Genomic DNA, 14,392 nt, shown 5'->3' with positions numbered 1-14,392 from the left:
AAGGGCGCAAATGGGGAGGTGATAACAAGTAGTGGTGATGTGAGAAGGAGATGGAGTGAGTATTTTGAAGGTTTGTTGAATGTGTTTGATGATAGAGTGGCAGATATAGGGTGTTTTGGTCGAGGTGGTGTGCAAAGTGAGAGGGTTAGGGAAAATGGTTTGGTAAACAGAGAAGAGGTAGTAAAAGCTTTGCGGAAGATGAAAGCCGGCAAGGCATCAGGTTTGGATGGTATTGCAGTGGAATTTATTAAAAAATGTGGGTGATTGTATTGTTGACTGGTTGGTAAGGTTATTTGATGTATGTATGACTCATGGTGGGGTGCCTGAGGATTGGAAGAATGCGTGCATAGTGCCATTGTAGAAAGGCAAAGGGGATAAGAGTGAGTGCTCAAATTACAGAGGTATAAGTTTGTTGATTATTCCTGGTACATCATATGGGAGGGTATTGATTGAGAGGGTGAAGGCATATACAGAGCATGAGATTGGGGAAGAGCAGTGTGGTTTCAGAAGTGGTAGAGGATGTGTGGATCAGGTGTTTGCTTTGAAGAATGTATGTGAGAAATACTTAGAAAAGCAAATGGATTTGTATGTAGCATTTATGGATCTGGAGAAGGCATATGATAGAGTTGATAGAGATGCTCTGTGGAAGGTATTAAGAATATATGGTGTGGGAGGCTAGTTGTTAGAAGCAGTGAAAAGTTTTTATCGAGGATGTAAGGCATGTGTACGTGTAGGAAGAGAGGTAAGTGATTGGTTCTCAGTGAATGTAGGTTTGCGGCAGGGGTGTGTGATGTCTCCATGGTTGTTTAATTTGTTTTTGGATGGGGTTGTTAGGGAGGTGAATGCAAGTTTTTTGGAAAGAAGGGCAAGTATGAAGTCTGTTGTGGATGAGAGAGCTTGGGAAGTGAGTCAGTTGTTGTTCGCTGATGATACAGCGCTGGTGGCTGATTCATGTGAGAAACTGCAGAAGCTGGTGACTGAGTTTGGTAAAGTGTGTGAAAGAAGAAAGTTAAGAGTAAATGTGAATAAGAGCAAGGTTATTAGGTACAGTAGGGTTGAGGGTCAAGTCTATTGGGAGGTAAGCTTTGAATGGAGATAAACTGGAGGGAGTAAAGTGTTTTAGATATCTGGGAGTGGATCTGGCAGTGGATGGAACCATGGAAGCGGAAGTGAATCATAGGGTGGGGGAGGAGCGAAAATCCTGGGAGCCTTGAAGAATGTGTGGAAGTCGAGAACATTATCTCGGAAAGCAAAAATGAGTATGTTTGAAGGAATAGTGGTTCCAACAATGTTGTATGGTTGCGAGGCGTAGGTTATGGATAGAGTAGTGCGCAGGAGGGTGGATGTGCTGGAAATGAGATGTTTGAGGACAATGTGTGGTGTGAGGTGGTTTGATCGAGTAAGTAATGATAGGGTAAGAGAGATGTGTGGAAAAAAAATAGCGTGGTTGAGAGAGCAGAAGAGGGTGTTTTGAAATGGTTTGGGCACATGGAGAGTATGAGTGAGGAAAGATTGACCAAGATGATATATGTGTCGGAGGTGGAGGGAACGAGGAGAAGTGGGAGACCAAATTGGAGGTGGAAAGATGGAGTGAAAAAGATTTTGTGTAATCGGGGCCTGTACATGCAGGAGGGTGAAAGGAGGGCAAGGAATAGAGTGAATTGGATCGATATGGTATACCGGGGTTGACGTGCTGTCTCTGGATTGAATCAGGGCATGTGAAGCGTCTGGGGTAAACCATGGAAAGTTGTGTGGGGCCTGGATGTGGAAAGGGAGCTGTGGTTTCGGGCATTATTGCATGACAGCTAGAGACTGAGTGTGAACGAATGGGGCCTTTGTTGTCTTTCCTAGTGCTACCTCGCACACATGAGGGGGGAGGGGGATGGTATTCCATGTGTGGCGAGGTGGCAGTGGGAATGAATAAAGGCAGACAGTGTGAATTGTGTGCATGGGTATATATGTATGTGTCTGTGTGTGTATATGTTTGTGTACATTGAGATGTATAGGTATGTATATTTGCGTGTGTGGACGTGTATGTATATACATTGTGTATGAGGGTGGGTTGGGCCATTTCTTTCGTCTGTTTCCTTGCGCTACCTCGCAAACACGGGAGACAACGACAAAGCAAAATATAGTTGTGCGGAGGACAGTGGATGTGATGGAAATGAGATGTTTGAGGACAATATGTGGTGTGAGGTGGTGTGATCGAGTAAGTAATGAAAGGGTAAGAGAGATGTGTGGTAATAAAAAGAGTGTGGTTGAGAGAGCAGAAGAGGGTGTTTTGAAATGGTTTGGTCACATGGAGAGAATGAGTGAGGAAAGATTGACAAAGAGGATATATGTGTCAGAGATGGAGGAAATGAGGAGAAGTGGGAGACCAAATTGGAGGTGGAAAGATGGAGTGAAAATATTTCGAGTGATCGGGGCCTGAACATGCATTAAGGTGAAAGGCGTGCAAGGAATAGAGTGAATTGGAATGATGTGGTATACCAGGGTCGACGTGCTGTCAATGGATTGAACCATGGCATGTGAAGCGTCTGGGGTAAACCATGGAAAGTATTGTGGGGCCTGGATGTGGAAAGGGAGCTGTGGTTTCGGTGCATTATACATGAGAGCTAGAGACTGAGTGTGAACGAATGTGGCCTTTGTTATCTTTTCCTAGTGCTACCTCACGCATGTGCAGGGGGAGGGGGTTTTCATTTCATGTGTGGCGGGGTGGCGACAGAAATGAATAAAGGTTGCAAGTATGAATTATGTACATGTGTATATATGTATATGTCTGTGTATGTATATATATGTATACATTAAAATGTATAGATGTGTAAATGTGCATGTGTGGATGTGTATGTATATACATGTGTATGTGGGTGGGTAAGGCTATTCTTTCGTCTGTTTCCTTGCACTTCCTCGCTAACGTGGGAGACAGCGACAAGGTATGATAAATTTTTTTTTTTTTTTCCCGCTGTCTCCCGCATTTGCGAGGTAGCGCAAGGAAACAGACGAAAGAAATGGCCCAACCCACCCCCATACACATGTATATACATACGTCCACACACGCAAATATACATACCTATACAGCTTTCCATGGTTTACCCCAGACGCTTCACATGCCTTGATTCAATCCACTGACAGCACGTCAACCCCGGTATACCACATCGCTCCAATTCACTCTTTTCCTTGCCCTCCTTTCACCCTCCTGCATGTTCAGGCCACGATCACACAAAATCTTTTTCACTCCATCTTTCCACCTCCAATTTGGTCTCCCTCTTCTCCTCGTTCCCTCCACCTCCGACACATATATCCTCTTGGTCAATCTTTCCTCACTCATTCTCTCCATGTGACCAAACCATTTCAAAACACCCTCTTCTGCTCTCTCAACCACACTCTTTTTATTTCCACACATCTCTGTTACCCTTACGTTACTTACTCGATCAAACCACCTCACACCACACATTGTCCTCAAACATCTCATTTCCAGCACATCCATCCTCCTGCGCACAACTCTATCCATAGTCCACGCCTCGCAACCATACAACATTGTTGGAACCACTATTCCTTCAAACATACCCATTTTTGCTTTCCGAGATAATGTTCTCGACTTCCACACATTCTTCAAGGCTCCCAGAATTTTCGCCCCCTCCCCCACCCTATGATCCACTTCCGCTTCCATGGTTCCATCCGCTGCCAGATCCACTCCCAGATATCTAAAACACTTCACTTCCTCCAGTTTTTCTCCATTCAAACTCACCTCCCAATTAACTTGTCTCTCAACCCTACTTATGCTAATAACTTTCCTCCTATTCACATTTACTTTCAACTTTCTCCTTTCACACACTTTACCAAACTCAGTCACAAGCTCTGTAGTTTCTTACTCGAATCAGCCACCAGCGCTGTATCACCAGCTATCAACTCTCATCCAGAACAGACTGCATACTTGCCCCTCTTTAAAACTCTTGCATTTACCTCCCTCATGACCCCATCCATAAACAAATTAAACAACCATGGGAACATCACGCACCCCTGCCGCAAACCAACATTCAGTGGGAACCAATCACTCTCTTCTCTTCCTACTCGCACACATGCCTTACATGCTTGGTAAAAACTTTTCATTCCCAGAACTCCTGCCTTCACTTCTAAGATATGGTGTCTTGAATGTATTCACTTGAAGAGGTCCATCTACATTGATTTCATGGTTTATAGATTAGATTGAATGATAGGAAAGATGCTAATCGTATTCATTTGGTGGTGAAAGTGCACCCATTAAGGCAGATTGGAGACCTGTTGGTATTCCCCTGATTATCAGGGAAATGTGATACTGATCAGGCAAAACTCAAATTTTTTCTAGTCATATGGAGACTCCACAGAAATATCATCTGCTCTTCCTCAGTTGCAGGTTTCCTTTTCTAAGTTACCTAAGCTGGGCCTCCAATTTAAACAAGAATGCAGATTTGAGAAATTCCTAATTAACAACGTCAGCAGTATGTCCTAAAAGGGAGAAACATTCATTCGCCAACAGGGCTGGTGTACATACAGATTCTGTTTCTCATAGTAAAAAAAGATATCAACTAAAGAAATTTTTTTATCCTTATCTGTTTGACTAAAGTAATTGCTTTAAAGCAGTATATGATTATCACTCTGTCTGCAGGTAAAATATGTCCTTCAAACACCTTCTTACACAATAAGCATTAACCTAAAGACACATACTGGCATGCCTCCATCTCAGAATTTCCTAATTACCTTAACACTGAGGTGGAAGGAAGACTTGGCAGTTCACAGACATGCCTTTCAACCTTAAACCTTGTCCCAGAAGAAAACTTTGTTTCATCCCAGCATTCTCTCCCACAGGCATGCCTCTCAGCCTTAAACCTTGTCCCAGAAGAATATTCATTTATCCCAGCATTTTCTCCCATAGATGACCACCTTGGCATACCTGAACACTTAGTAATGGGCTCATTAGAGGATGAATGCAAGTCTCACTGAGACAGTTCTCTTGTCCTGCCAAGTCTGAAGTTTCCTGGGGAACCACTAGTTGAGTACTGGGCCTCTTGTAGGTGAAGATGGCATGCCAACAGACAGAATTAATTGTTTTTACTTTGGATGCTTACACCTTTCTTGCTGTTGCAGAAGCCTCAAGGTATTTCACGAGGATCATGAAAAAATCCAGCATCATCCTTTAGCAAAATTGGATCCAAAGGAAATCATATTCATGAAAATTTTTTCCTAGCCTCTAAAAGGAACCTTCTGTGTTGAATGCCAGGGTTACAAAGGGAACAGATCCTATGGTGGATGTCTTAGGTCATTGCACCCTACTCTGTTACTCCCCTTCAGCTTTGGATGGATACCTTTGACAGAGGATAGGGATTTTATGTATACTAGATTCATGTGGATATGGCTTTCTGGGACTAAGAAACTCTTCTGTTTCACATTAACTCCTTAAAGGAACTGGCTGTACCAAAATTATTTCATGAGAGCCAGTCATTTCCATAGGGAAGGAGCATCTGTTTTGTTGTGGACAGCACTACAGTGGTTCTCTGCATTTCTAAGCATGGAACATGCTCATCTCTCCTAAATCATGTTGGAATGGGGCCTCAATATATGTTAAATGAATGCAACAAGTGGGTAGACACTCATTCCTGTTCCACATATTTCCCTTTGAAAACAGTGTTAGAATGAGTAGCCTCCCAGTAGATCTTCATTATGGTAGTTTCGCCTCTTTGCCACCAAGTTTAGTGCCTTCCTCTTGATAACTGAAGGCATTCAAGCCTATCATTTGGAGACCAATGCAACAACACATGCTTCTTTCTTCCAAAAACAGATTCTAAAGATTTTTTGATGGTAGAGTTTTATGAGGTTTATTAGCTTAAACAGTGCTGTTTTGGAGAGGCCATTCTCTTAAATGTTTAGTCCTAAGCATTAGACTTCTGGAATCCCTCATCTCTGTCAACTAATGCTGTCAAGGTACTTCATCGCCAAAGATCTTACTTAGTGCATCAGATCCTCTGGAGCTTGACAGTCATTTTGAACGTTCTTCCAAGATTTTGTAACTTTAGCCCCATAAGTCACCATCTCTGTGGACATATGCTTTTTATTCTTTACTTCTCTGATCTATGACCAGGGTCAGGCTACCACACTATAGCCTCCTACAAATTTACACTCCAGAAATACTTTCCTGTTGTATCTGGAACTGATCTTCCTTCAGTGACTGTGAACCCCAGCTTCCCTACTTGGGCCTGAAGAAGGTTATTTATCTTCTACAATACAATGCCTTTTCATCCAGTCTCTTGTCAAAAGTCCTACTCAGAGAGTCCCTGTTTCCTGTCATTGTATCCCTGGAACCTAGATTGGATAAGATTCATAATGTCCTACCAAATAAACCTCCTCCATTTTCAACAAAATTTGAATTGGTTGATGTGCCTAAACCCCAGATTTCTTGTCCAGAGTGAAACAGCCAACTTAGTCAAGTAGAGGACGTACATTGCAATCTCTGTCAAGTAGGTACTTTGAAAGCCTTTGTCTATTTCACAGTTGACTTTATCTTTTTTTCATCGCTTCTATCTCCAAGTCTCTTTGGTTGGTAACACATCCTGAGATTTCAGCCTACTGCAGATGCCCTTATCCTCAGTATCAAAAAGTTGGTGTCCTGTTTAGGTAACCTCCTCTTTTTGGAAGTTACAAGTTGTATATGGTTTTGGATCTATAACCACACCAATATCCACCATTGTTTAGATTTGCCCTTGTATAGCACTTGAGGATCATCTGCAGGGTGCTTGTATATAGACCATTGCTCACCACTTCATTTTACTAAGAGGTTCAAGTTTTCCACCAGCCTCCATTAGGGTATGCTGTCATGTCTCAGGATGATTGGTTGATTCCTATAAGAAAGACAAATTTTGAACTCATGAAAAGCTCATTCATCCATTCCAACTTTACTTTCCCTCTTCTATTCTTGTACATTAGAGTAGTTGGGATTCTGTAAGAATGAATCGACTGTATTCATTCATTTTTTTTTTTTTTTTTTTGCTTTGTCGCTGTCTCCCGCGTTTGCGAGGTAGCGCAAGGAAACAGACGAAAGAAATGGCCCAACCCACCCCCATACACATGCCTTGATTCAATCCACTGACAGCACGTCAACCCCGGTATACCACATCGCTCCAATTCACTCTATTCTTTGCCCTCCTTTCACCCTTCTGCATGTTCAGGCCCCGATCACACAAAATCTTTTTCACTCCATCTTTCCACCTCCAATTTGGTCTCCCTCTTCTCCTCGTTCCCTCCACCTCCGACACATATATCCTCTTGGTCAATCTTTCCTCACTCATTCTCTCCATGTGACCAAACCATTTCAAAACACCCTCTTCTGCTCTCTCAACCACGCTCTCTTTATTTCCACACATCTCTCTTACCCTTACGTTACTTACTCGATCAAACCACCTCACACCACACATTGTCCTCAAACATCTCATTTCCAGCACATCCATCCTCCTGCGCACAACTCTATCCATAGTCCACGCCTCGCAACCATACAACATTGTTGGAACCACTATTCCTTCAAACATACCCATTTTTGCTTTCCGAGATAATGTTCTCGACTTCCACACATTCTTCAAGGCTCCCACAATTTTCGCCCCCTCCCCCACCCTATGATCCACTTCCGCTTCCATGGTTCCATCCGCTGCCAGATCCACTCCCAGATATCTAAAACACTTCACTTCCTCCAGTTTTTCTCCATTCAAACTCACCTCCCAGTTGAATTGACCCTCAACCCTACTGTACCTAATAACCTTGCTCTTATTCACATTTACTCTTAACTTTCTTCTTTCATTCATATACATCCAAATTTGGGCTTATGATATCATCCTTCTTCCTGTCGAGGAGATGGTAATGAGCTGTGGTTTCTGCAAGATTATTATGTCACTGAGGCAGATAGCATGTTCATCTACCTATTATTGGGATATCACTATATTATCCCCAAAGAAAGCAAAATTCTCTCTTGTCTTCTTTACTCATTGGTCTCATTTTTCAGATTGAGGTTGTAGATTACTACATAAACACATATATTTAAGCCTTTGGAAATCTTTTGTGCCTAAATAATTTATTTTCAGTTATCATTGTTTAAGTTCATTGCCTTTGAGTGAGAGTGCACTGTAAACATTTTATTTGTTAGTGAACACATTTATGTATGATTTTTCTTCTTAGCACTGATATCCTATTCTCAATATATTTGTTTACAGTTTGTCGAGTTAAAAGGAGCGGTGTTCAAGAAATTTGATCGAAACAACCTACTCCAAATATCTTGCAGTGATGTTCGTGAAAGATTTCATAACTGTGTTCTTCTTTTAGTGGTTGTGATACAAACCATGAAGGAGTATGCCTGGAAAGAGGGTAAGAAAATTGTGTAGTATGAGTAGATCAAAGTTGTGTAAATAATTCATGCACTTTGTTTTTTATACTATAGACCAACAAACAGAAAATTTTCAAAAACATATAAAGTATTCAGTGAAGCAGCCAGGTCTTTAGCAACTGAAAGTATGGGATGTCTGGTAACTGTCTAGCTACTAGAAGTGCTGCAGTGCTTGGTGACTGGCTGACAACTGAAAGTATAGAATGATTGGTAAATATCATGGTAAGGTATATGTTGCACCACCTTACCTTGAACATGAGAGACAGCATTGACACTGAAATTCAGTCGTTGCTAGAATGACAGGTGCTACGTTGGTGATTTAGATTTTCTGTTTAGTACTTTGTGTGGATGTGATTTATAAGACCTTTTTTTACTTACAGGAAAGAAGCTTTCTACCCCTGTTTCATATAAGATTTTCCTAACATTTTAATGGTGTCTGATCTCACTGCTGTTTAATGATGGTTATTAAGGTGACCCCACCATTCTATTTTTATAAAAGTATTTCTCTCCTGTGAGGTATATCCCATGAGTATAAGATATTCCTTGGAGAAGTGTGGATAAGAATTGTTACTACCCTCTCATGCTTCACATCCATATGACAGTGTTGAGGCTACTTCACCCTCTAATGTAACTATTTTTGTCCTCACAGCTAAAGACCAATCTTTCCATACATTCTTCAGTGCTCCCAGAATATTCACCCTCTCACCCACCCTATGACTCGCTTCTACTTTTTTTTTCTTTTTTTAGGCTCCAGTCACTGACAAAAGACCACATCAAGGCCAAGCCTTAATTGAAATATAGAGAGATTATGAAAGCAAAAAAGAGACAAGGAAAAGTCTTTACAAATTTTGAAGTGAAGAACCTCTCTTTTATAATGTGCCAGGTCATAGTTATTGGGAAAGACATGAGAAGGTAGAGGTTTCCAAAGCTTCAAGGTGTAGGGAAAGAGACAGTTATGAAAATAGCCCCACCATGTTCATTCCCAGGTATCTAAAACACTTCACTTCCTCCAGTTTTTTCCATTCAAACTCACACCTAGGGGGCCTAGGAATTAAATCATTTTGTTTGGTGATGATGTAGCCCAGATGGCAGGCTTTAGTAAGGAACTGCAGAATCTGGTATTTGAGTTTGGGAGTGTGTGAGAGGAGAAAGTTGTGAGTAAATGTAAATAAAAACCAGGCTATAAAGTTTAGCAGGAAAGAAAGAAAGGCTGGCTAGAATTTTGAGTTTAAACAGGGTGTTTTAGATACCTGAAAGTGGACATGGCAAAGGATGGAAACTAAAGTAAACCATATGGTGGATGAGGGAGTTAAGGTCCTGGGCTCATGGAAGAGTGTTTGAAAAGAGAAGTTACTGTGTGTGAGGCCAGGGTTGGGTATTTTTGATGGTATTGTAGTCCTGACAGTGTTGTATGGATGCAAGGCATGAGTCATATTTAAAAAAGTATGGTAGAGGGTTGATATGTTGGAAATGAAATACTTGGACATTACATGATGTGAGGAGTGTTCATTAAGAAACATTAAGGTAAGAGATATGTCCAGTGTGTCAAAGTTAAACATAAACTTCCATACTAATGTCAGTGCTTCATACTTTTTCACTTTGTAAGGTAATTCTGTTTGTCATTGGAGACCTTATTCTCTTTTCATACCATATTTAATATGATTCCATTGCTCTGATCATAACTCATTCCTTTGATATCTGTATCAGAAATATATCTTCAACCCAAATTAGTTTTCTTACTCCATCTATCTTTCTTGTCAGCAGTCTTCCTCTTTTCCTTGTGCATTCAGTTTATTTTTTTGTTTATATATTATACTTTGTCACTGTCTCCTGTGTTAGCGAGGTATTGCAAGGAAACAGACGAAAGAATGGCCCAACCCACCCACATGCACATGTATATACATAAATACCCACACATGCACATATACATACCTATATATTTCAATATATACATCTATTTATTCTATTTTGCTTTGTCGCTGTCTCACACATTAGGGAGGTAGCGCAAGGAAACAGACGAAAGAATGGCCCGACCCACCCACATACACATGTATATACATACACGTCCACACACGCAAATATACATACCTATACATCTCAATGTACACATATATATACACACACAGACACATACATATATACCCATGCACACAATTCACACTGTCTGCCTTTATTCATTCCCATCGTCACCTCGCTACACATGGAATACCATCCCCCTCCCCCCTCATGTGTACGAGGTAGCACTAGGAAAGGACAACAAAGGCCCCATTCGTTTACACTCAGTCTCTAGCTGTCATGCAATAATGCCCGAAACCACAGCTCCCTTTCCACATCCAGGCCCCACACAACTTTCCATCGTTTACCGCAGACGCTTCACATGCCCTGGTTCAATCCATTGACAGCACGTCAACCCCGGTATACCACATCATTCCAATTCACTCTATTCCTTGCACGCCTTTCACCCTCCTGCATGTACAGGCCCCGATCGCTCAAAATCTTTTTCACTCCATCTTTCCACCTCCAATTTGGTCTCCCACTTCTCCTCGTTCACTTCACCTCCGACACATATATCCTCTTGGTCAATCTTTCCTCACTCATTCTCTCCATATGACCAAACCATTTCAAAACACCCTCTTCTGCTCTCTCAACCATGCTCTTTTTATTTCCACACATCTCTCTTACCCTTACATTACTTACTCGATCAAACCACCTCACACCACATATTGTCCTCAAACATCTCATTTCCAGCACATCCACCCTCCTGCGCACAACTCTATCCATAGCCCACACCTCGCAACCATACAACATTGTTGGAACCACTATTCCTTCAAACATATCCATTTTTGCTTTCCGAGATAATGTTCACGACTTCCACACATTCTTCAAGGCTCCCAGAATTTTCGCCCCTCCCCCACCCTATGATTCACTTCCACTTCCATGGTTCCATCCGCTGCCAGATCCACTTTCAGATATCTAAAACACTTTACTTCCTCCAGTTTTTCTCCATTCAAACTTACCTGCCAATTGACTTGACCCTCAACCCTACTGTACCTAATAACCTTGCTCTTATTCACATTTACTCTTAACTTTCTTCTTTCACACACTTTACCAAACTCAGTCACCAGCTTCTGCAGTTTCTCACATGAATCAGCCACCAGCGCTGTATCATCAGCGAACAACTGACTCACTTCCCAAGCTCTCTCATCCACAACAGACTGCATACTTGCCCCTCTTTCCAAAACTCTTGCATTCATGTCCCTAACAACCCCATCCATAAAGAAATTAAACAACCATGGAGACATCACACACCCCTGCCGCAAACCTACATTTACTGAGAACCAATCACTTTCCTCTCTTCCTACACGTACACATGTCTTACATCCTCGATAAAAACTTTTCACTGCTTCTAACAACTTGCCTCCCACACCATATATTCTTAATACCTTCCACAGAGCATCTCTATCAACTCTATCATATGCCTTCTCCAGATCCATAAATGCTACATACAAATCCATTTGCTTTTCTAAGTATTTCTCACATACATTCTTCAAAGCAAACACCTGATCCACACATCCTCTACTACTTCTGAAACCACACTGCTCTTCCCCAATCTGATGCTCTGTACGTGCCTTCACCCTCTCAATCAATACCCTCCCATATAATTTACCAGGAATACTCAACAGACTTATACCTCTGTAATTTGAGCACTCACTCTTATCCCCTTTGCCTTTGTACAATGGCGCAATGCAAGCATTCCGCCAATTCTCAGGCACCTCACCGTGAATCATACATACATTAAATAACCTTACTGACCAGTCAACAATACAGTCACCCCCTTTTTTAATAGATTCCACTGCAATACCATCCAAACCTGCTGCATTGCCGGCTTTCATCTTCCGCAAAGCTTTTACTACCTCTTCTCTGTTTACGAACTCATTTTCCCTCTCACTTTGCACACCACCTCAACCAAAACACCCTATATCAGCCACTCTATCATCAAACACATTCAACAAACCTTCAAAATACTCACTCCATCTCCTTCTCACATCACCACTACTTGTTATCACCTCCCCATTAGCCCCCTTCACTGAAGTTCCCATTTGCTCCCTTGTCTTACGCACTTTATTTACCTCCTTCCAGAACATCTTTTTATTTTCCCTAAAATTTAATGATACTCTCTCACCCCAACTCTCATTTGCCCTCTTTTTCACCTCTTGCACCTTTCTCTTGACCTCCTGCCTCTTTATTTTATATATCTCCTAGTCATTTGCATTTTTTCCCAGCAAAAATCGTCCAAATGCCTCTCTCTTCTCTTTCACTAATAATCTTACTTCTTCATCCAACCACTCACTACCCTTTCTAATCAACTCACCTCCCTCGCTTCTCATGCCACAAGCATTATTTGCACAAGCCATCACTGCTTCCCTAAATACATCCCATTCCTCCCCCACTCCCCTTACCTCCTTTGTTCTCACCTTTTTCCATTCTGTACTCAGTCTCTCCTGGTACTTCCTCACACAAGTCTCCTTCCCAAGCTCACTTACTCTCACCACTCTTTTCACCCCAACATTCTCTCTTCTTTTCTGAAAACCCCTAGAAATCTTCACCTTCGCCTCCACAAGATAATGATCAGACATCCCTCCAGTTGCCCCTCTCAGCACATTAACATCCAAAAGTCTCTCTTTCGTGCGCCTATCAATTAACACTTAATCCAATAATGCTCTCTGGCCATCTCTCTTACTTAAATACGTATACTTATGTATATCTCGCTTTTTAAACCAGGTATTCCCAATCACCAGTCCTTTTTCAGCACATAAATCTACAAGCTCTTCACCATTTCCATTTACAACACTGAACACCCTATGTACACCAATTATTCCCTCAACTTCCACATTACTCACCTTTGCATTTAAATCACCCATCACTATAACCCGGTCTTGTGCATCAATACCACTAACACACTCATTCAGCTGCTCCCAAAACACTTGCCTCTCATGATCTTTCTTCTCATGCCCAGGTGCATATGCACCAATAATCACCCATCTCTCTCCATCAACTTTCAGTTTTACCCATATTAATCGAGAATTTACTTTCTTACATTCTATCACATACTCCCACAACTCCTGTTTCAGGAGTACTGCTACTCCTTCCCTTGCTCTTGTCCTCTCACTAACCCCTGACTTTACTCCCAAGACATTCCCAAACCACTCTTCCCCTTTACCCTTGAACTTCGTTTCACTCAGAGCCAAAACATCCAGGTTCCTGTCCTCAAACACACTACCTATCTCTCCTTTTTTCTCATCTTGGTTGCATCCACACACATTTAGACACCCCAATCTGAGCCTTCGAGAAGGTTGAGCACTCCCCACGTGACTCCTTCTTCTGTTTCCCATTTTAGAAAGTTAAAATATGTGCATGCATGGGCGTTTATGTATATATATATATATATATATATATATATATATGAGTATATGATGGAGAGAAATGAGTGATTATTGGTGCATATGCACCTGGGCATAAGAAGAAAGATCATGAGAGGCAAGTGTTTTGGGAGCAGCTAAGTGAGTGTGTTGGTACTTTTGATGCACGAGACCGGGTGATAGTGATGGGTGATTTGAATGCAAAGGTGAGTAATGTGGCAGTTGAGGGAATGATTGGTGTACATGGGGTGTTCAGTGATGTAAATGGAAATGGTGAAGAGCTTGTAGATTTATGTGCTGAAAAAGGACTGGTGATTGGGAATACCTGGTTTAAAAAGAGAGATATACATAATTATATGTATGTAAGTAGGAGAGATGGCCAAAGAGCGTTATTGGATTACGTGTTAATTGATAGGCAGGCGAGAGAGACTTTTGGCTGTTAATGTGCTGAGAGGTGCAACTGGAGAGATGTCTGATCATTATCTTGTGGAGGCAAAGGTGAAGATTTGTAGAGGTTTTCAGAAAAGAAGAGAGAATGTTGGGGTGAAGAGAGTAAGTGAGCTTGGGAAGG

General features: G+C 41.6%; 1 protein-coding gene across 1 annotated transcript in view; it reads left to right on the top strand.

The window, feature by feature from the left end:
* The window catches only part of LOC139759971 (transmembrane anterior posterior transformation protein 1), a 170,593-nt gene that overhangs the window by 76,829 nt on the left and 79,372 nt on the right, over window positions 1-14,392 (top strand). The window contains exon 6 of the mRNA XM_071682695.1: window positions 8,232-8,382. Coding sequence (XP_071538796.1) covers window positions 8,232-8,382 — 151 coding nt within the window. The remainder of the gene's footprint in view (window positions 1-8,231; window positions 8,383-14,392) is intronic.

Source organism: Panulirus ornatus, chromosome 3 (genome assembly GCF_036320965.1).
Source record: "Panulirus ornatus isolate Po-2019 chromosome 3, ASM3632096v1, whole genome shotgun sequence".
In the NCBI taxonomy this organism is placed as follows: Eukaryota; Metazoa; Arthropoda; class Malacostraca; order Decapoda; family Palinuridae; genus Panulirus; species Panulirus ornatus.
This window is presented reverse-complemented; position numbering and strand designations above follow the sequence as displayed.